General features: G+C 36.7%; 1 protein-coding gene across 3 annotated transcripts in view; it reads left to right on the top strand.

Moving 5' to 3' along the window:
- Window positions 1-22,019, top strand: part of mtcl1 (microtubule crosslinking factor 1) — a 79,677-nt gene extending 57,658 nt beyond the window's left edge. For 2 of the 3 annotated variants that reach the window (XM_084118751.1, XM_084118752.1), the window contains 7 exons: window positions 93-254; window positions 3,230-3,397; window positions 5,661-5,921; window positions 6,703-6,993; window positions 7,941-8,017; window positions 11,299-12,841; window positions 19,701-22,019. In XM_084118751.1, the coding sequence (XP_083974877.1) occupies window positions 93-254; window positions 3,230-3,397; window positions 5,661-5,921; window positions 6,703-6,993; window positions 7,941-8,017; window positions 11,299-12,841; window positions 19,701-19,931 (2,733 nt within the window). In that variant the 3' untranslated portion in view covers window positions 19,932-22,019. Of the gene's footprint in view, window positions 1-92; window positions 255-3,229; window positions 3,398-5,660; window positions 5,922-6,702; window positions 6,994-7,940; window positions 8,018-11,298; window positions 12,842-15,529; window positions 15,591-19,700 lie in introns of all 3 variants that reach the window. The other variant, XM_084118753.1, reaches the window with a different exon arrangement.
- The last annotated feature ends 2,432 nt before the right edge of the window (window positions 22,020-24,451 follow it).

A 24,451-nucleotide genomic window follows, 5' to 3' on the forward strand; every position in this document is an offset into this window, starting at 1 on the left:
TTTATTTCGTTTTTATTTTATTTATTATTTATTTTTGATTAAACTTTAACTGTAAACATTTTCTGTGGTTTCTCTCTTACTTGTTTCTTCAGTACGAACGATTGGAGAACATTCCAGAACTGGCCGTTATGATCGACCAGGATGATGGAGAGATGGGAAGGGAAGACAAAGTGTGTGGCCAAATCACAGGAAGTGACCTCACAGAGCCCGGCCCTCTCCTGCTGTCTCCAGAGAGATTCCAGCACCAGAAACAGGTCAAATATGTGGAAAAATAATACAAGGGATTCATCTTAAAGGGATAGTTCACTCAAAAATTAAAATTCTGTTATTAGTTACTCAACCTCAAGTTGTTCCAAACCTGTATGAATTTCTTTCTTCTGCTGAACACTGAATGTTGCTAATCATATTCTTCCCTTTATTTATTGAACAACCTATAGAAAAAAAAAAGAAGAGATGTGTGTAGTGACCTTAAAATCTCTCTCCTTTGTTTTCAGGAGTAAATATTAAAGCGGTGTTAATGTTTCAGTAGCAGCGGTTTAACGTTCTCTCGGCTCTAGTCTATTATTTAACCTCTGTAAGTGCAGGAGTTTGTAAACCACTTCAGTTTAACAAATCATTAAAAGCGGTCACATCGTCTTGTTTAGACGTATATGTGGCTTTTTCCCTAGATATCATTTTGCTTATGTATTTCTCAGCGTGCACATGGTTTTAAATGAATTTCCATTTCTGCTGAACACACACTTTTGACGGAAATGCAATTGGCTCCATTGATGCTGTGCTGACCAAGCTTACATACAAACTAACGAGCACAGACATGTCCCTTAATACGATATCGGTTTATCGAACTCTCACTCTTATGACATTACCAAATAAAGTGTGTTATTTCTGCACCACTGGCTTGACTAATTTCAAATGCAGTGTGTTTGGATGGAGCTGAATTATAACATTATTTCAATCAATGGTGTTAATATTGTTTATGAAAATTGGTTTGTTTTGCATTTCTGTTTTGCACACTTCATACTTAAGAGAGATTTGATATTAATGTGTCTCAGCTCACAGGTTTCATTTACACTAACTTTTAACACTAACCTTTGTCGCCTTTGGCTTTTGGCTTGCTTATTTGGGGACATTTAATATTCAACAATATTATTGATCTGCCTGCATTGACTCCATTATATGAGAACTGAACTGAGCTGGACATCATTGTTTTCTCCAGAGCGGCTATATATATATATATAAATGAACTAAATTAATAACTTTTTTACAACAAAAATGAACCATCACTGAACTTACTTAAGCTGGACTATGACGCTATTTTCTTCTAGATCTGCTGTACAGCAGAAACAAACATTGTTGCATTATTTTCCTGTTATCTCTGTAAAGCTGCTTTGAAACAGTCTGTATTGTAAAAAGCGCTATATAAATGAAGGTGACTTGACTAACTCTCCGTTTAAGGAAGATGCATTTGAACTGACATGAGGGTGAATAAATAATGACAGAAGTGTTCCTTTAATTAAAGCCGCTGAGGAGCGGTGCTGCTGGCTTTATTGTATCATGATTAACTTTCTCCCACATCTACTTAATTAATAATACAAACACACAACTACTGAATTCTTTATTGGAAATTGCATTTAACTACCCTTCACATGCTGAAAAGAAAAATCACAAATGAGACCTTCGTAAAATCTCACTTATTTTCCCTAGAAAGCATTTTAAAGCGGCCATATTATGACTTTTACAAAGTCTTGATTCAGTTTTCGGGCTCTACTAGAACAGGTTTTCATCTTTGAATGTTCATAAATCACATTATTTTTCACATATTGTACATTGTTGCAGCTCCTCTCTTCCCAGTCTGTCAGTAACGCTCTGTTTAGGAGTGATGGGTCGGTCATGAACGATTCATTCATTTTGAACGAATCTTTAATATGACTCAGGACTACTGAGTTGTCTCAGAGAGTGATTCGTTCATTTTGAACGAATCTTTAATATGACTCGGGACTACCGAGTTGTCTCAGAGAGTGATTCGTTCAGTTTGTGTTGACCACGCATGCGCAACATCCTATGGGTTCTGTACTGGAAACAGACATGATTAGTTCATCTCTCGAGTCTTCGGGTTCGGGTCTGAGTCTTTCGTTCTTCCCGTCAGTCCCATAGAGGCTATGCTGTCGGTACCGGAAAGAGAAATGATTAGTTCACCTCTCGAGTCTTCGGATCTGATTCTTCTGAGTCTTTCGTTCTTTTGTCATGTGATGAACGAACGATTTTAACCCGAAGACTCAAAAGATGAACTAATCAGTTCTGTATCCGGTACCGACAGCATAGCCTCTATGGGACTGACAGGAAGAACGAAAGACTCGGACCCGAACCTGAAGACTCAAAAGATGAACTAATCAGTTCTGTATCCGGTACCGATAGCATAGCTTAGTTTGTGAGGATGTCATGTGATGAACGAATGACTCGAACCCGAAGTCCATAGACTCAAAGCGTGAACTAATCAGTTCTGTATCCGGTCCTACCGACAGCATAGCTCAGTTTATGAGGATCACGGGATGAACGAACGGCTCAGATCGGGAGGTGAGGTAAACTAACACACTGCATTGCCTGAAGACCAAGATAAATTAATTAATAGTTTTTGTTTCTCATAATTTGGCCTTTTCCTTGTATTGCAATTTTTTTCTTATTCTAAATGCGATCAACATTTGAAGTGTTTGGGGAATTTGGCTAACATGTAACATTTTAAATACATTCTGCTGAAATGAATGAAATGACTCGAAAAAAAGATTTGTTCATTTTGGTGAACGAGATTCAAAGAGTCAGTAAAACTATCCAAACTTCCCACTACTACTGTTTAGTTCCTGTCTCTATGAAGCCCCTCCTTCTGAAAAGCACACTGTGCGCTGATTGGTCGGCTGGATCAGTGTGTTGTAATTGGTCAATCGGAAATGACACGCCTCTTACCATAACCGCAAGTTTCAATACACCACTAACTAACTCAACCAGGCCCCGCCCCTTTATTCTGCGTTTGAATTATTTAAATGAGGAATATTGCGACGTGTTCGTTCCCGAAAGAAAACTCAAGACTACAATGGAGGTGTTTCAGGGAGTTCAGAAACACTGACATTGATATAGAGAATAACTCCCGCTGGAGAGACTCTGTAACTTTGCAGATCTTTTTCAAGCTCAAACAGCATCATTACAGTCCTCTGTGTGTATCTGTGTCTATCTCCAGGCAGGGGAGAGTCTCCGTGTGCTACACGCTCTTCGCTCTCTCCTGGAGGAGTTCAGGGCGGAGCTTCGGGAGGAGGCGCAGCGGCGCTGGCAGATGCAGCAGACACTGGCCAATGAGAGAGCAGCGTGGGAGATCCAGCGCGCTGAGATGAGGAGTCACGTCATGAAGGTGCAGGAACAACACTTACATCACAGCAGAATCACCTGTGAACGACTGTACAGCACACCTGCATGATCAGGCCTCAGGCATGAAACCTCAGAAGGCTTTGTCTTCCTCTAACACTCTGCATCAACTCCATTAACAGTCACTCACGCAGTCAACAGTCTGATAATACAATGCTAAGCAAATAAATATACTCAAATGTTATGGGAAATAGTTCATTTTTAATTAGATCCAAATTTTCTATCAATTCTGCATCGTAATATATATACATTTATAATTCATAATAATTAATAATTATATATATATATATATATATATATATATATATATTGCATATTTAAAATTGTGTATATATACAGTAATGATGCTGAAAATTCAGCTTTGCATCTTCAATAAATTACAAGAATACATTTTAATATATATTTTAATAAAATAGATTCAAATAGAAAAACAGTTCTTTTAAATTGTTCTATTTCACAATATTACTGTTTTACTGTATTTTTGATCAAATAAATGCAAGAGTCTTCTTTCAAAAACATTACAACAAAATCTTACCAATCCAAAACTTTTCAACTGTAGAGTATTGAGCATTTTTCAGCCATTAATCAATTTGATCAAAGTCTTAGATGACTTTTCTGAAAGGTCAAATTTGAAAAACTTGTCATAAAACTTAATGTCTTGATATCTTAACCAGACATAAATCTTATGCTTAGACGTCAAGCATCTGCAGTGCCATGCGTTGCTTTCAGCTTACGGTGACTTGCTTGCAGTGGCTGTTTCGGTGTCGTGGAGGTTAGGGAGCGTCTTGAAATAGCCAGCTATATTTAGTGCACTTCGGCCGTCAAACACACTCATGGCCTATTAAAAGGAAGCAGATGTCAGAGAAGCCCTGCTCATTCAGACAGCGGATAGATTGAGGAACATCTGGCTAGACGTGAGGGAGGTGTATTTGGACTTTACATTAATCATAAAGGCAATCTGGCAAACTTAAACATGACTCTACTTAGCTTAATAGCTAAATATATAGGCTAGTCTGTGCATGATTGTGTTTTTTTAAGGCTGTTCAGAATTGAACTCTTACCCCATACCGTGCGGTATCCACTATATACTTTTTGTTCGATTGTTGTCATATGATGTCAATATGTTTCATGTTTAATTCAGCAAGTGGTATCCTATTATCATATTGTAAATAAATCTGGTTATTTAGCATTTTTAGTCCATTTTTTTGCATAAATTGCTGGCAATCTGAATAAATAATGAGTCAAGAAGTAGGCTATATGTTACAAAACATGACTAATTACGGTTAATTTGTCACACTGTACAAGTCTAGTGCATTGCAGGATACAGTGTTCCACACAGTGGCTTTTGGATGTATACTGCACATTTTGGCAGCGCGTCATTCTGTGCATACAATTTGTGCATGCTCTGTAAAGCTACACTCTAAAAAATGCTGGGTTGTTTCAACTCAACTTTGGGTCAAATATGGACAAACCCAGCCGTTGGGTTAAATTTTTAAATTACATTTTTAACCCAATGTTTGGGTTTGTCCATATTTGACCCAAAATTGGGTTGAAGGTGCTCTAACTAATGTCACGCGTTTTTTAGGCTGAAACATTTTTTGTCACATACAGCAAACATCTCCTCACTATCTGCTAGCTGCCTGTCCCCTGAACACACTGTAAAAAACGAGGTCTCTGTAGACAGTCCAGCCACAAACAGCAACAAAAACAAACTGGCCCAGCCTGGACCACGAATCATAACAAACAGTGTTCCAGCCAATAACCAACAAGAATGATTTAGGGGTGGGGGTTGGGGGGTTAGTGCACATGAAGGGGGGAGTGGAGGAGAGAGAAGCATGAAGAGAGAAGTTAGCTAGAGGAAAGATGTCCTAGACAACGACAACAACAAACGTTCAAATTATATTCTCTTGAATATTGCTATGGCCGACATACAAAAAGGCGACGTTCCGATGAACAAATAGCAAAGAAGAGGGAGAAGGAGAAGGAACGCGCGAAGTCCCGAATTTACATCGGAAAAGCCTGTTTCAGGAAGCACGGAAGGGAGGGGGAGGAGGGAGGGTCGAGCTAGCCTCTGTTTTGTTTGACAATACTTCGAACGTCAACAAGAAGTTACGTCACCCAACATCGCTTAGAGCACCTTTAAAACAACCCAGCGTTTTTTAGAGAGTAGAATGAGAAGTATTCTATTCCAAACACACCCTATGCAAGCATTAATGCTCTTCTTCATGTCTCTGCTGTTGTGCATGCAGCTGCAGGAGGTCAGAGGTGAGTCTGCAGGCGCAGATGAAGAAGATGAAGATGCAGGTGTTGCAGACGCGGCTCAACAGGAACGGGAGGAACAGCGCCGTCTACTGGCCGACAGTCACAGCACGGCACTGGAGCTGCGCTGGAAACTGCAGCATGGAGAAAAGCGCTGGACCCGCGAGAGGAATGATCTTCTGGAGCGCTTCGAGAAAGAGAGGCAGGAATGGGACCGCAGCTTACGGGATATGCACCACAAGATGGAAAAGGTCTGTGGTGTAATTCCTACTTGTTTTACTTATACATTTCAATACGTTAAAAGCGGTATTTAAAAGGGTAGACAAGACATGTGAATGCGTTCAATGCTGGAAAGTAACACTAAATAGTTCAATATAATATTTGTATGTGATTTTATTTGAGCAACATAATAACGCGAAACTATATTGGAAGACTCCCGTGAGAATCGCTCAGGTTCATTTAGGTCAGTGCCTTGGAGCAGGGTTTCCCAAATAGGGGTTTGTGAAGAATAACGCAAGAGGTTTTTGAGTTGATGAAAGGCTAATAATTAAATTGAATGTGACATTCGGCACTGTGTTGTATGCGTGTTTTCAACATCTCAAAGTGCCTTGGTTCACAGTAAATGCTGCTTCTCATTAACCATGCAGTAAGTTTAACATGCATTTTGGGAATGCAATGTGTGCTAGGCTCACTTTATTTACATATAAAAAAAATACAAATTATATATATATATATATATATATATATATATATATTAGTGCTGGGCAACGATTAATTACATCCAAAATAAAAGTTTGTGTTAACATTATATATGTGTGTGTATTGTGTATAATTATGCACACATATGCATGTATATATTTAAGAAATATTTGCATGTATATACTGTATATATATTTATACATAATCAAAATAATATGTTAAAAATAAAATATATATATATTTTACATTAGCTGGCTAAAAAGTTTGTGAACCCCTGCTAAACAGCTCACTAGGGTTTAACACAGAGCCGATATCTCCTCTCCTCCACCCCAGATGCAGAGAGATATAGTTCAGTCAGCAGAAGGAGGTGCAGCGCATGTCTTCTCCCCTCAGGAGAGCCCGTGTAAGGCTCCTAGATCTCCACGCTCACCCTGCACCGCTGCACACATGCGCTCGCACTCGGACTCAGAGGCCACTCCGGCCGGCAGGACCAGACCCTGTGAGGGACACCGGCCCCCGGAGAGCCTGTTTCTGGACGCCCTCTCGCTGGACCCATTGAGCGAGGCCGAGGTGCCGCCTCCATCACGTCTGGACAGCGAAAAGAGGTTCTCCCATCTGAACGAAGTAAGAGACGGAGCAAGACATCAGTTCACACTACACAATAAGGCACATTTCATAGCATGCATTTTTTATTTATTTTAGGTGCACCTGTAATCTCAGTCAAGTTTTTTTGCATCAAAAACAAGTCTTTTTTTCACGATTAATCGCATCCAAATCATGATTAATCACATCCAAAATAAAAGTTTGTTTACATAATATATGTGTGTGTGTACTGTGTATATATGTATTTATACATAAATGATATACTGTATGTATATGTAAATATTTTATACATAACACTTTTTTTAAATATATACATGCATGTGTGTGTATTTATATATACAAAATAATTATACACAGTACACACACACATATATTATGTAAACACAAACTTTTATTTTGGATGCGATTAATCGTGATTTGGATGCGATTAATCGTGATTAATCGTTGCCCAGCATAGTTTTTTGTGACCATTATCCATCCACTTTCTGACCCTTTTATTTGAACAGGTTTTTTTCGCTGCTGTAAAAGAGTTCTGTACTGTATGTGAACTACCTATATTATGATTGGCTAACATCTTTGCACGTAAAATGAGTAAGAATTATTACATTGTGACTGCATCACAACACACACTGCACTCAAATGTGCTCCACAAAATCTCAAGTTAAAGTTTTGTGGCTTTTAGTTCACTCCAGCATCCTGTTTTAATAGGAAATACACCAACATGAGAAAGAAAGTCTGAGTTCTTAAAGTTTTAGTTTATTTAGTAAAGTCTTTTATTCAAAAGATCAATTAAACATAAGATCAGAGGACTCATTTTACTGATAAGACCCCCTTTTAAAACCTTGCTGACAGCATTAAAGATGAATACTGATCTAACCTGGAAGTATTTCTTAGAGTCCCCCCCCCCCCCCCCCCATTATTATTTCATAAAAAGCTCTGTTAATGTTTTAACTGTGTTGTTGTTTTAGGCACTGAATGAGATTTCTGAGAGTGGGGATTCTGTCATTTACCCTGAGGAAGAGCAGAGCGGCGGCAGCCTACTCAGGTACACTCTTTGTTTGCAAGTGTGTGTGTGTGTGTGTGTGTGTGTGTGTGTGTGTGTGTGTGTGTGTGTGTGTGTGTGTGCTAAATGAGGAAAGTTTTGTTCTTCTCTTGGGAATATAGAAGTCAATAGCAAAGCTTGACATAAATGAACTAAATAATCTTATATTTCAATGCTGAGAGTTGTATTATATCCTGATCTTCTGGCCTCTAGACATGGCTTGAGTCTCTTCTGGAAGTCTGATCACTTAGTAACATCCTCACACCTTTTCTCAACAACACAGATTATTTGAGGTGTCATTCATCTCCATAGTACAAATAGTTAGATGCCAAAGTTTACTCTAGTGTAGGGGTTAAACGTACAGTATGGCATTTTTCGCCACTAGGGGTCGCTAACCTATTTACAATAACAAAGGCGTAGATTGATGACGCAACATTTGCTAAGAATTATGGATCTTGTCATCAACGTCAAGCCGACCGATCTAATAATGTTTATGGATGACTGAATACATCGATGCTTTTATCATGACTGTGATATGAAGCAGTTCGGGATTGCTAAGAGACAGCTATCAGATCCACACGCGACGCGAGTCCCGCGGATATAAAAGGAATATGGACATTTCATTATACCGAACTACACGCAAGTGCAGAATTACAACTCACAGGTCAGTTTATTAGACAAATTAAACTTGTGAGGTAACGCAGCGCTGTTTCACTTGGTCTAACATTACACTATCACACTAAATTGCATTTGAATGTGTTGAAATGTATGTGTTAGTTTGTCTGTATGAGACTAGCAGTAAACTAGATCAACATTAGAATAACATACAGATCATATTCTAACATTTTATCATTGTTGAACTATAAAACATTGATTCGTTTTATGTAAATGTGCTCACCTGTTTAATAAAGTACATGTAGAAGCGGTCGAAGTCTCGGACGTGGAGCTCTCGTTTATATACTGTCTATGGGAGCTCTCGGCATCTCGAAAACACCGCGCTGATATTAATTCTCGTTTTAGTTCTCCTTTTTTTATCCAAAGTCTGCTTGCCATAGTCCATAATGTTTGAACGAAACAACAACAGCGTGCAAATAGACATTGCGAACTACAAAGTTGTCCGCGTCAGTCGCTTTGGTTACTATCAGACGGCTCTGGTTGCTATGGCAGCACGAGCGGAAACCAGGGACAACGCGGATATGACGGCATTGGCGGCGACAAAACAGAAATAAAGAAACGGGACGTTTCTCGAATTAAATTACAAATTTCTCCTGGTTTGAAAGTTGTTGGAAACAGTCGGAATAATATAAGTACACAACTAAAAAAAAGATATAACATAGATATAGTACATATTGTGCCTTTAAGGGTGAGTAATGGGTTTGGTCAAATCCCAAAGTATGAATAGTAAATGTGATGCTGGTCTTAGAAAACACTGCTAATTTGCTTATTTTATGCGCTGTGTGAATACAAAGTCTCAGGAATATATAAATACAAATGTGTGTGTGTGTATGTGTATGTGTGTGTACTTGTACGACTATCTTTGTGAGGACCAGTTTGAGTTTTAGACCATTGGAGTGAGGACCAAGAGAGTAAAGTGAAGACATTTTGCCAGTCCTCACTTTCTGAGAGCCTTTAAAGGCCTGTTTGAGGGTCAAGACTTGGTTTTAGGGATAAGGTTATAATGAGGTTAAGGGTCGGTTTAGGGTCAGGGTTCGGGTTTGGGGTAGGCACTGTGATGGGTAAGGTTAGGGTAAGCGGCTAGAGATTGCATTGTGTCAATGAATGTCCTCATATAGATAGATGTGCAAGAGTGTGTGTGTGTGTGTGTTTATGTACGAGTCGAGTTATTGATCCAATGTCCATTTATCATTGTCCTTTTCAAAGGTCTCCTCAACGTTGTTTCGTTTACTGCAAATAAGCTTCAGTGTCTTTTCTCGACCGTCCCACTTTGAAACTGTACTGATAAATCGATCTCGCTTTGCCTTTGTTTGAGTCTGTGTCTGTGTTGAACTATGTTTAGACTGTGATGTTGTTGCTGTTTCCGCAACCTCTCCGGAGAATTACAAATTGAAAGGAACAGTTTAATCTCAGGAGGCTGAAGATTAAACTTCCCAGCAGTAAAGAAAGATAACTTCATCAGTGCATTGGTATTGTTCTAATAATGATACTCCTCCTTTGGGGCTGACACATTAAATCAGGCATGCTGTCTACCGAGATAGTATCATCAACATGCTCCTTATTAGTGGTTAAACGGATCACAAAACCCACAGTTCGGATCACATTGCAGTTTTTGATGCATGTGTGGCAAATGTAACTTTGCTTTCCATTTATTCCTTAAATCACAGTTTAAGTACTTCGATACCACAGCGAAAACTAGCCTGATAACATTCAAACATTACTAAAGACAAGTGAACAGTCAGTAAAAAATAAGATAAACTAATTACAAGGATAGATATACAATACAACCAAATTACAAATAAAGTAAGGCCTAACTGTAGTGTATTCAGGTAGAGACATGTAATAAGTAGGCCTAAATGTAAAATTGCAATATTATATAAAGTAAATATAGATTAACATTTGTTAAAGCTGTGTTTTGTTGTTTAATTAACTTTAATGACTTAGACAGCAGCATGCATTAATAGGTTGCTGTCACTTTAAGACCGAATGCACGGATCCAATACATATTTTAACTGTTTACGTTCGTTCACTTTAGACATGTGTTCCCGACCGTGTTTACAATAATACTTGCCTGAGACTGGTATTTTGGCATAATTTTGTGTGTACATATTCAAGTGAGTTGATGGTGAAACTTAGCAATTAATCTGTGAAACACACGCGTGCCAAACCGCGGGGCCTGGTCAATACAGATCACAAATCAACTACGATCCTTTTAACCCCTACTCCTAATGGAGTCATTCCTTTGTTCTGTCCCATGTTCCCAGAATCCAGTGTTCCCCAGTTTCCAGGATCCTCATGTTTCCCAAATTTATATGCCACATAATGAACATGATAAAGGGTCCTATGTTCCCCGGGTTAGGGTTAGGGGAACATACACTAGGGTTAACCCTGCAAACATAGATATTTACCCCTCCTGACTCAAAGACAATTCCAGCGAATTGCGTTGTTTAATAAGATACTTTGTTTGAGCATTGCATCAATCCCATAGTGCATTGCTTTAAGCTGAGTGAAAAATAATCCAAGAAGCCAGACGAGTCAAAAATAGTGTCAGGTATGATGTTTAATACTGTAACAGCATTGTAACTTTTCAACCGTTTTTGCCTCCGTAGGGCGAAGTCAGTTTGCTCCATGAGCGACTTCCAGCGTTTAATGGACAGCTCCCCCTTCCTACCAGATAAGAGCAAGCATGGCGAACATATACGGGACGACGTGACCCCTCCCCTTTCACCGGATGACCTCAAATACATTGAGGAGTTTAATAGTAAGGGTTGGGATCTGCCCACCAGCTCCCTGGCCTCTTGCCCCATTCCTGGCCCAGTAATGCCCTCCCCGGGAATGGAGGCCTGGGCCGAATCCCGAAGGGCCGAGTCGACTTCAGAAGCATTCCAGCCAGCCTCCTGGTTCCTGACCACCAGCGCCACCTTGACCACCAACACCATAAGTAACCCTGAGTACTGCCAAATGCTCCCGCTCAGGGCGACCCAAGGGGGAGACCAGTTTGGGGTGCATGTCCTCCACAGTCCCGCTCGAGGGGAGCGCTCTGCTCCAAGCACCTCCGAGCAGGAGTACATGTTCTCCAAAGTGACTCAAGTAAAGGCAGGGGAGGTTGTAGGAGGTGCAGAAGAGGTGTTTGGAGGAACGTGGCCATGTGAGATTAGGAGTCACTTGGAGGCAGGACTTAGACCTGAAGAACGGCCATTGATTTGCCCTGCGGTTGGATTTACCTCATCATTAGAGCTGGAGCTGTCTCGCAATCTGAGTGACGACATGAAGGAAAAAGCATTTGCTATGCGATCATCTGCGTCTGGATCCAGCCCTCCGGAACGGCAGCTACGGGACATGGCGTGCCAGACGAATGGTTTCACCACACGGGGGACGCAAACCACCCAGACTATCAGCGTGGGACTGCAAACGGAGGCTCTTCGCACCATCACAAGCAGTCCTCACCGGTGTCTAACGCCCAAAGGAGGCTCTACTCCCATCTCATCCCCGTCTAGGAGCCTTAGGAAAATGCAGTACTCGCCAGTCGTACAGGCTAAGTTTGAACGCCCGTGTTGTTCTCCGAAATACGGCTCACCCAAGCTCCAAAGGAAACCCTCAAACGCCGGCAAAGCAGAGCAACCTGTCGGCCAGACTCGTGCTCCCACTCCAACAACCACTTCCCAGCAGCAAAAAGGCAACAATGAATCCGCTTGGGCTCGTTCCACGACGACTAGAGACAGTCCCGTTCACACCACCATCAACGACGGCCTCTCCAGCCTCTTCAACATCATCGACCACACGCCCGTCGCTTACGACACCATGCAGAAGTTCAACAAGTCCCCTAGCCGCTCTCGTCCCACTGAAGCAGGGCCATCAGATCCCAAATCTCCCGGTGTTTGTGCTGCACAGGGGCCTTTAAGGAACTCTCGGGGCCGGTCCCCAAGCCCTGTTCAGCTCATCGTAGAGGCGCAGGGCGAGAAAACCCCAGAGGGGATTAGCATCAGACAGGACCTGTCCGCTCCTCCGGGATACACGCTAGCGGAGAACGCTGCACGGATCTTGAATAAGAAACTACTGGAGCAGAGCTTCAGGGAGGAGAGGAGGCTTTCCGCTTCGTCCGCAGCTGCTCCCAACAGATCCGGAGACACAGAGAAACCTGGATGTCTTGAGGTAACTGAGAGGTTTATTTCATTGCTTGGAGGTTGCTCTTTTATAGCTCAGGAGACATAAAGTCAACGTGAAATCAAAAATGGACCATATTTATTTTTTAAGGCGAGATACTACAGGCAAAAACTGTGTTTTTTCATGCATCTGTCAATTTTGAGATTTTGGGCATAAAGTTATGAAAAGTCAGAAAGCCCCAAAATCTCAAAAGTTTCAGACTAGTGGAAAGAAAACATCCAAAATACACTTTTAACTGTATCTTTTAGAGCTCTTTATCTATTTGCGTCTGTAGATTTCAATTACAGTATATCTCTTTAAAGGCCGTTTTCCTCCTACATTGAGCCAGAAATCTCCAGTTGAGTAGCCAAACTTTACAGTTTTATTCTTATCTATATTCTGAATGTTTTTACAGAGGTTTGTTCATATATAATTTTCCAGATTTTATACAACATTTTATTCCAAAAAAATGATGTAAATGTATTTATTTTTGGCTGTTGACAGTATTTTCTGATTTGTGGAGTGAGAAACGGAGATATCCAAAATATATTTTAAAAAAAAACCTTTGACTCTAATATATATATATATATATATATATATATATATATATATATTTAAAAAAAAATAAACGAGAATTTTGAACCTGACTTCATATAATGTTCAGATTTTTGTTCTAGAAATGTATGCAAATTAGTGCACATTTAATTAGATAATGCCTCATTTGCATATTTTAACATTACATTTCAGAAAACTTGTAATACAATTTTTTTGTTGTTGCAATTATTAATGTAATCAATCAACTGGTGAAGTATGGTGATATCTATTAGTTGTAGTTTGTTTCCCTATTCACCTGGGGTGTCTCGCCTTCAGTAACATTCCTGTCTTTTTCGTCAAAATGTTTGAGGATTTCTGACTTTTGGTTTCAGATGTTAGTGTCTTGGCAAATCTGAGCACAGTTTGAGACATCGTTGAGATCTCTTCTGAAACCCAACAGGAGAGACGTGTGAGATTACCGGGGTCTTTTTCTCAGAAAAAAAAAAAAAAAACATCTTAGATGCAGGAGACCTTAGCAAATGTCTCCATTTGCTGTCTAGAAACTAATGAGATTATATAATTTGTGATTTTGTTCTTTCCTGCATGTACATAGACATTAAGTTTGTCTCTTTTTTTAATTTTTTAGTGTGGATTGAATATTACAGACTGCTTGTTGAAGGTTTTGATCTTTGGACAATGCAGATGTTATATAAAAGTATCAAAAATTCTCATTCCCAGCTTCCAAATGCTGCCTGACTGCAGGTCTGAATGCATGCTTTAGCGTGCTGCTTTGTTGCAATGCTAACGGTATAGCATAGTCACATGCTGCTTATTGTTTTTTTATTTCGCAGTGAAACTAGCTTACATAACTTCTTTGGATACAGGATGTTCTAATTCACTCTAATAAAGTTGTATCCAGTTTTTGATGCCTGCCAAACTCTATCCATTTAGAAGATTAATCCCGCACATGAAAGCATGTCCGCAGACAGAGCCGCGTCATCGCACAAACCCATGATGCCCTGTTAATGCCAAAGACACGTTCACAAAGACTTTAACATCATTAAAGGAAGATGGTTGTTTGTGAGCAGTGTGTATGCATCTGGGATTTGTGTTTTAAACATCATGGATATTACCAGCCATTAATACATACAGTACAACAGAAGAAAACTTTAGAAATCTATTAACTTTATAAATGACTCTATTAATTTTAAATGGAGGCGATTGTCATGCACAGATTAGGAGTTTACACAAGTAAAACTATATTTCACAGAGTTACTGCATGTAAGGGTGAAAATCCAGACGGATCACATTTCACCCCAAATTATACAACCCCAATATTTCACAACAAATGGCATATCTGATATATATATATATATGTATATATATATATATATATATATATATATATATATATATATATATATATATATACACACACACACACACACACACACACACACACACACACACATATATATGCCATTTGTTGTGAAATAAATTATTTAAACATTATAAATAAAATAAATAATAAAAATAAATAATATAAATATTTTTTAGATATATATATATATATATATATACACACACACATATATGCCATTTGTTGTGAAATAAATTATTTAAATATTATGAATAAAATAAATAATAAAAATAAATAATATAAATATTTATATATATATATATATATATATATATATACATTGTTGATAGGAATACAAACCAAATATTTATATTATTTAATTTAATTATTTATTTTATGTATGCATTACAATTATTTTATTATATTATATTATATTATATTATATTATATTATATTATATTATATTACCGGTATATTATGTTATATTATATTATATTATATTATATTGCACTGCTGTAATGTAGACTAGGCAAAATTTAAAGGCAAAATACAATTTGATGCTGATTATAATTGATTAGATGATAATTATTACATTTGGAGGAGAAATATGACCTGGACAGGTTTTAATCTCACAGAGATTCTACTATATAGTGTTGTAATGTTCATATTTATTGGACAGCGAGGCTTTTCCAGGTTATACCCGCCGGACCGGCCAGAAGAGCGATGTAGTGCTAACCTGAGTCTGATGTGCTTGTGTTATTTTGACAAGTGTGTTTACTCCTGTTTCTCTGGGTTGCCTCCAGAACCACACTGTCTTACTAACTGCACCCTGGGGACTGTAACGCAGCTTGTGCTCGCCGTGCAGTAAGTGCCACCGATCCTACTCGACCTTTGACCTCACAGTGACCTCACTAGTCTTCCGTCTCACTGATTTTAATGGGATTTCTCTCACCGCATGCCACACAGTTTCTAGACACTGTATCACCGCTAGGCATTATGGGAAATATTGTATGTGCTTAGTTGTGGTCACACTTTTTTTAGTCCTCATGTAGGTGTGCGCATGCCCATCGTCTGGTATTAACTGACCTCACCAATAACCAGTCATCCAAAAAGCTCTCAGAGTTTTTATTGGACCGAAATTATTATCCCAAACGTGGGGTGGAATTTCATGTGCCAAAACACAAGAAACTTTGGCTGATATGCAGTGGCTCAAAAAAAAAAAGAGTATTTCAAAGAACGTTAACACAAGCAAACTAAGTGAAAAAAATATATGTTTTAAAAGAGCTAAACAACTAAATAGATGTTTTAAAAGATAAAACAATAAAAATAGAATTTTAAATGAAGACAAAGTATTTGCACACTATTTTGTTTAAAGTGACTTAAGTGTCACTGTATAAAACAATAAAAATAGTATTTTAAAAGAAGACAAAAAAGTATTTGCACACTTTTTTTAAGTGACTTAAGTGTCACTGTATAAAACAATAAAAATAGTATTTTAAAAGACAAAAAAGTATTTGCACACTTTTTCAAAGTGGCTTAAGTGTCACTGTATAAAACAATAACAATAGTATTTTAAATGAAGACAAAAAGTATTTGAACACTTTTTAAAGTGACTTAAGTGTCACTGTATAAAACAATAAAAATAGTATTTTAAAAGAAGACAAAAAAGTATTTGCACACTTTTTTTAAGTGACTTAAGTGTCACTGTATAAAACAATAAAATGAGTATTTTAAAAGAAGACAAAAAGTATTTGCACACTTTTTTCAAGTGGCTTAAGTGTCACTGTATAAAACAATAACAATAGTATTTTAAATGAAGACAAAAAGTATTTGAACACTTTTTAAAGTGACTTAAGTGTCACTGTATAAAACAATAAAATGAGTATTTTAAAAGAAGACAAAAAGTATTTGCACACTTTTTAAAGTGACTTAAGTGTCACTGCATAAAACAATAAAAATAGTATTTTAAAAGACAAAAAAGTATTTGCACACTTTTTTCAAGTGACTTAAGTGTCACTATATAAAATAATAAAATGAGTATTTTAAAAGACAAAAAGTATTTGCACTTTTTTTTCAAGTGACTTAAGTGTCACTGTACAAAACAATAAAACAAGTATTTTAAATGAAGACAAAGTGTATTTGCACACTTTTTAAAGTGACTTAAGTGTCACTGTATAAAACAATAAAAATAGTATTTTAAATGAAGACAAAATGTATTTGCACACTTTTTAAAGTGACTTAAGTGTCACTGTATAAAACAATAAAACGAGTATTTTAAAAGACAAAAAGTATTTGCACACTTTTTTAAGTGACTTAAGTGTCACTGTACAAAACAATAAAACAAGTATTTTAAATGAAGACAAAGTGTATTTGCACACTTTTTAAAGTGACTTAAGTGTCACTGTATAAAACAATAAAAATAGTATTTTAAATGAAGACAAAATGTATTTGCACACTTTTTAAAGTGACTTAAGTGTCACTGTATAAAACAATAAAACGAGTATTTTAAAAGACAAAAAGTATTTGCACACTTTTTTAAGTGACTTAAGTGTCACTGTACAAAACAATAAAACAAGTATTTTAAATGAAGACAAAGTGTATTTGCACACTTTTTAAAGTGACTTAAGTGTCACTGTATAAAACAATAAAAATAGTATTTTAAATGAAGACAAAATGTATTTGCACACTTTTTAAAGTGACTTAAGTGTCACTGTATAAAACAATAAAACGAGTATTTTAAAAGACAAAAAGTATTTGCACACTTTTTTAAGTGACTTAAGTGTCACTGTATAAAACAATAAAAAATAGTATTTTAAATGAAGACAAAAAGTATTTGCACACTTTTTAAAGTGACTTAAGTGACACTGTATAAAACAATAAAACGAGTATTTTAAATGAAGACAAAAAGTATTTGCACACTTTTTTTAAGTGACTTAAGTGTCACTGTATAAAACAATAAAAAATAGTACTTTAAATGAAGACAAAAAGTATTTGCACACTTTTTAAAGTGACTTAAGTGACACTGTATATCAAACTCAAATGTGGCTTTTTGGATGGCGTTACCATTTTGACTATTAATATATAATCACTTAACTTTAAATTTTTCTTAGGTCCTTTGGCTGTTACGTGTTTCTGTGTTTGTAATTGTATTATTTTTGTCCATTTCGAAGGGTCTTAACCTCAGCAGCCCTACTGATGGAGACTACACCATAACATCTTGTGCTTTCTGGGTTTACTGTACTGTACTGTACTGTACTGTACTGTACTGTACTGTCTCGTGTTAACAGGGCGTGAGCATGCTAGCAGTGCTAGTGGTGTGTGTAGGGTTCATTGGCTGCTGTGTGTGTTGATTGTGCCGTTTAACACCTGCTGCTAATGCTGGGTCTCATTTCTTCACTTCTAACAACAACTTGATGCTTGGTTGAGTTTTTTAATATTTTAATATTTAAAATTGCTTTCAATCTTTATAGTTTTAGTAGTTGTGTTATGTGCTTTTGTCATTTTTATTTTTTTATATTTTAATTCAATTATTTCCATTTTAGTTTTAGTAATTTTAATACTGTAATTTCATTTAAGTTAGTTGCCAAGTTGTTGTTTTTTTTCATCTAATATTTATATTTTATTTCAATTAACATAAATAATTTTAACTAGATTTCTTTTTAGTTTAGTTGTCTGGTTTCGTGTTGGTTATGATGTCACTGGAGTGTATAAACAGAGTTCCATAGAACTCCATTCAAATTCACTTTGTATCAGCTTCAAAGTCTCCGAAAGCAGACGTACAGTAGTAAATCCCTGTTTTTGAATTATTCAAACCACAGAAAATATCCACCTCTCACGCTGAAATCTCTTTCATTTTTAATGTTTGCTTTATCGCTCGAGAGAATTGTTTAGAATAAATCAAGCTCAAAATGCGTATTTCCTCAAAAGCAGACATTCAGTCCAAAACAAGCTGAATATTCTTCTTCACTCTCTGCCACAGAATGCATAAATGATGTTTATCGATTTTAGTTCATAAATCTGTAAAAGCACTATTACTTTCAGACCAGTGTTATTTTATTATTAGATGCTATCATAGTATTTTTTATATATATTTTGAATTAGCTTTTTATTTACTTATTTTATTTTAGTTCATTGCCAAGACAACATTTTATATTTTCAACTATGTTTAAGTTACAATTTTCTATGTAATATCTATATATTACTTTATTTTAAATAACTTCTTTATATTTCTGTTTAGCTTTATTTATAGTATTATAAAGCTATATTTATTTTTAGCTTTTTAGTTTTTTAAGTACTTCTATTTAGCTTTTAATTTATTTTTATTTAAATTTTAGTTTTAGTAATACTAGTATTTTAACTAGTTTTATTTCGGTAAAGGCAAGGCAACATTTCTTTTTTCAAAAAAAGTTTTTATTTTATTTTACTTAAGCTTTATGTAGATTTTATTTATTTTTATTTTAGTTTTAGTAATTCTAGTACTTCAACGAGTTTTCTAAGTTACAAATTCCCATCTAATATATTTTATTTTACTTCAGCTAACGATAATGAGTTTTAATAGTTCTACTTCTTTCTATTTCTAGCTTAATTTCTAGTATTTAGTATTTTAAGTTAGCTTTTATTTTTAGATGATCAGTTTTTATTTTAATTTAGTTATGTGCTTTTGCCATTTTTATCAGTTTTAGCTTTTTTAGTATTTCTATATAGCTTTCATTTATTTGTATTTAAATTGTAGTTTTAGTAATTCTAGTAATTCAACTTAAACGTATTTATTTCAGTTTTTCAGTATTTTCAGTGTTTTTTCATCCAGTATTTAATTTCAGCCTTATTTCTATTAACAAATTAACAAAAAAAATGTTTTTATGTTTTAGTTAACGATTAACAACACTGTTGCAGACTAACTTGACTTTAAAAAAAACAACCTTTCCTGCAGAAGCTCAGAGTTTGAATCCTACATGTTTTCTTCCTTGACTGCAGGATTTGCCCCGTTCCTCAGTGGCTCCACCTCTGCACTCCTGTTTCCTTCGACCGGCTCGTCCCGCCAACCGTCGACCCCCGTCCCGCTGGGCCGCTCACTCGCCCTCATCCTCACCCAAACACACACACACGCAGCGCACAGTGAGGTTCCTCTTCCCCTCGCCCGTCAGACCGGCTCAGGCCATCCCGGAGACGGAGGACCCCGGGCAGGAGGTTTCCCCACACACTTAACCAGCCTAGACTACATCTTTTTGCCAACCCCCTTTTAGTTCTCAAGTGTGAATATGAATTGAAGAATTGGAATTTAGAGCGCATTCTTGTTTTACTTCTGAAATGCCCAAGAAAAGGTAAGCAGAAAGCAAAGACCCTGGTCACGTGGTGATCATTATTATATGCTTTGACTTTCCTTTACCATCCCCCGTTCCAGCCTGACCACAGGTACGACGGAACCATCAAGAACCTTTCTAAGAACCATTGAACTGCCACTAGAGGGCAGAGTCCTGTGAGCACCAGCTGAACTCAACCATTCAGAAAACATTCTAGAACTTCCGTTTTGGAATTATCAAGAATTCTAGAACTTCCGTTTTGGAATTATCAAGAACCTGGAATGTACTGACGCAAAACACCGCAAAGTGTTCCATAAGAGGTGCCTACACACACGTGACCTCGCAACGGTCCCGTACTCGTGTGTGTGTCAATGTACATGTATGCAATACATATGACTTTATATGTGTTGGTCTGGTCGTAAAACATCGAACTTCTTTTCAGGATAGTAATAATATTTGTCAGAACAGCATAAAAGTTTACATGCATTTGCGTTCGTTTTTTTTTCTTTTTCTTCTATATTTCGGAGGGTTGAATATCCTTTGTTAAATTATGTTCTGTGTATATAGATTATAAAACTATTTTCTTATTTTTCTCGTACATCCCATTTTTGTTGGAAACCTTTGATGCTTGAATTTAAAAAAGACTTTGTAAGGAGAATTAAACTAAAGGAGAAAACCACACACTCGAGTTCGACAGGGACGAATGATATACATGATGTCAATCATAACAATGTATTTTAAAACCCAATGTAAAACTGAATGTTAAATGATGACAGGAGAGTATATTGACACTGATTATACTTATGCACATTTCCCAAGTCACAAAACCCTAAAGGAATATCCACGGGATTCTAGTTGGAAATAAGCAGTCATAACTACAACCAATCCCAAAGCAAATTCCATTTGTTTTAATGAGACGTCTGTAAATCAGGTCTGAATAAAAAGCGCTAAATGCTTGTAAGCATATGCAACTGTTTTAAATGTAAAAAGCAAACCATTGAGGCAGTTAAAGTGATGCAAACACTCTTTCAAAATGACAAGTGTGCAATGTTGCTCAACGCAGGGTTAAAATGAACCTTAACCTGGGGTTAAAAAGACATAGACTCAGGGTTAAATTTGCTTTCTTAACCCTTGTTCTGTGTTGAAAATCCTTTACTTAATTTGGCAAAAATGACCTGCCTTTTAAACTGCTTGTAAATGTCTCATAATATGCTATATTATCACCAAATATTGGATCCGATCTTTTTGTCAAGGTGCATAAGCTCAGATGAATGAGGCCTACGATCAGTCCGTTCCAAAAAGAAATACAAAATCAGTCCTAATTGAAAGTTGATAAAAAAAATCAAACCCAATAGTCAGTTTTAGTCCAATGCAATAACATTAACTAGCATTTTCAGGAAAAAGAAAACCCTCTCCTGGTCAAACTGACCAGAACACAACATGAGGGTTAATCAACATCCCAGATCATATTTTTATTGATTCATCAGTGTATGTTCTGGAACAAATAAGACGTTTTATATTGGGATGCTTTAGGATTGGTTCCACATATGATCAATATTCCACTAGGCGTCCTGTGCAGATTTCTTCGAGACGTGTGGACTGGGGTTTGGACAGCGGTTGTGCAGATATCATGTTTGATATGCATGCCTTTAAACACTAGCACTTTAGTGCATGTACTCAGATGCTGTTGTACCTTGTGATAAAGCTCATGATTTAAGCCACCACACACTCTCACACACACACACACACACACACACAGTGTGGTGGCTCGTGTCATTTTTTTGTTGCCATTGAATTTGCATTAAGAACACTTTTTAATCCCATTATTGTACCTATTATCTGGTCTTTGTATAGATGTTATTATGAATTCAGATGTTTCTTTTCTTTGGAGGAAAAAGAAAAAAATTATGAATGTTTTAAATTAAGTCACTGTCAGATGTCTAATGATAGAGTGTTAAATTGGTAATAAATTGAATGTGTATTTACAAAAAAATATGGATTTTGTGATTTATTTGTTTCAAATAAAAAAAGTATGCAAAATATATAAAACATATTTTTAGCAAAGACGCATTAAATGAATTAAAAGTGACAGTAAAGACAGTAATGTTACAAAAAAAGAAAGAAAAATAGATGATGCTGTTCTTTTGAACTTTCTTTTCATTAAAAAATGCATCAGGGATTCTACAAAAAAAAAAGTGAAGCAGCAAAACTATTTGAAACATTGATAATAATTAGAAATGTATCTTGAGCAGCAAATCGTGTGACTGACTGAAGGATCGTGTGACTGAAGACTAAATGTCATTCTGGTGTTACGCAGCGCGTTTGAGCTTCAGTGAGCTTCATTCTGGTGCGTCAATCAGGTTAGGTTGAGCTTCTGTTCGTGTTTGCTGATCAGTGTTTATGAAGAGATTATTAAGAGTTTTACGATTTAAGTTTTTGAAGTATCAAAGTGACAGTTGAGTAGCTGTCAATGGAGGGACAGAAAGCTCTCAGATTTCATCAAAAACATCTTCATTTGTGTTCAGAAGATGAACGAAAGTCTTACACTGTTGGAACAACATGAGGGTGAGTAATTAGTTTGAACTATCCCTTTAAAACTTTGAAAGGCGGTTTGAGGACGTGTGTGTGTGCGTGCGTGTGTTGACAGCAGGTCAGTGATCTGCAGGCATGAGGTCGCTGTAAGGAGATTTCCCAGGACTCTCAAATCCTTTCATTTCAGTGTAACACACAGTGTTCAGAGCGAATGTGTGTTGAGATTAAAGCAGAGTTCTGTGTCATTATAGACTCATCCAGCGCTTGAGGCGAAGGTCACATTACACTCTTATTCTAACGGCACCTGAGAGATAAACGAGGCTTTCAGCTCTTATATAATCACTGCATCTGGACTTCAGGAACACAGGACAACACAAAGCTGATGTTTCAGAGACGGCACTCATATTGCGTGTTTGTTATAGTATTACATCACTGCAGTTTTCATTTCATAGGATTTTTTAAATGAGCACTAGAATGTGCATCATATTCTATTCACGTGTATTTAACACCCATGATTAATATGATTCTTTTTTCTTTTCTTTTTTTAATCTGGTCATGTGATCTCAATGTCACGTGAGGTTTGACCACAATTGCGTTGGATAAAATAGCATAAAAACTACATTCAAAAGTTTGGGGTCTTGAAGCTGTAGCGTCTTATATCGCCCTAATGGAGTATATTTTGTAATTAATGACTGGGCTGACAGGACATTATCTCACTTATTACACGGCTATTTGCCAAATATATCAATACATGGAAATTGTTTGTCAATTATTATATTATGTGAGCAGAAAGAGAATACTACACAACACAACTAGCACAGCTATGGAAGAAATCAGTAGCCAGGGGCAAATCCACAGTTCTGTGATTAACCAATCACAATAGAGTATTCCAGAACACTGCATTAGTTCATCAAATCTTAGGAGAGATTGTTTAACAGTTTGACTTGCTGTACTGATTGAAGCGCTCATTCCCTGCTGAATTTAATTTCGGTTTCAAGATAAAGTTGTTGAATATTTTGCCAGAGTTAAGTGGACAACTGCTTTTGTTTAGAATTACATTTTTGTTTTAGAATATCCATTATTATTCAAGTGTTTTTAGGCCGTAAAGGAAATCAATGATTTCAAAATCATTATGTGCATGAATACATTTATGATTACCATCAAACAACATATTTAATTCATGCATGTCAACATGCTGTAATTCGCTGAATGTGAAACGCATATCTTGATGACTCTAGGATTCAGAAAGATGAATTCGGCATTTGAGTTTGGAGATACTTATTGCTCAGATGTTGCTCTTTTATTGCTCATGAGATTTTAGGCCTCCATTTAACCCCATGTTTTCCAGGAGAAACAATTGAGACCTTAACAAGATCTCATATAATGGTTGCACTTAGCTTTTTACTTCTGGCAAATATATTTATGCTTCAAAATTCATAAAAGTTGTGATCAATTGTGAAGATTATGACGATGTTCACACAGCCCAGCTGAGATGAAGCTCAATGAAAGTGAGACCTCAGTCACAAAAATCACATGTAAACATTAAGATATTTCTGATAAATGTGGAGAATATTCCTACCGCTGATCTTGATTTAGAACAATCTGTTGAATCTGTTCAGTTCAATCAGATTTTTTGTGCAATAGTTGTGATGCCTGCCTTAACAAACTAATAACTTAATGTCTTAATGCTAATGACTGACTGATCTGGAAATGGACTTGAGATCTCATTTGAGGTTGTGCTTGACTCTTGGGTCCTGATAAGTTAATTACAATGATCTCATTCAAATAAATCCCTCTGTTTATTTAATTGTCCTGTCCGCGTTTCAGGGACACATGCGTGAATGTGAGCGGTCGACACTTTAATTTCTGTCTCAGATAATCTTCTTAATGGGT

The sequence above is a fragment of the Abramis brama genome (genome assembly GCF_963993115.1).
Source record: "Abramis brama genome assembly, chromosome: 7".
Classification (NCBI taxonomy): Eukaryota; Metazoa; Chordata; class Actinopteri; order Cypriniformes; family Leuciscidae; genus Abramis; species Abramis brama.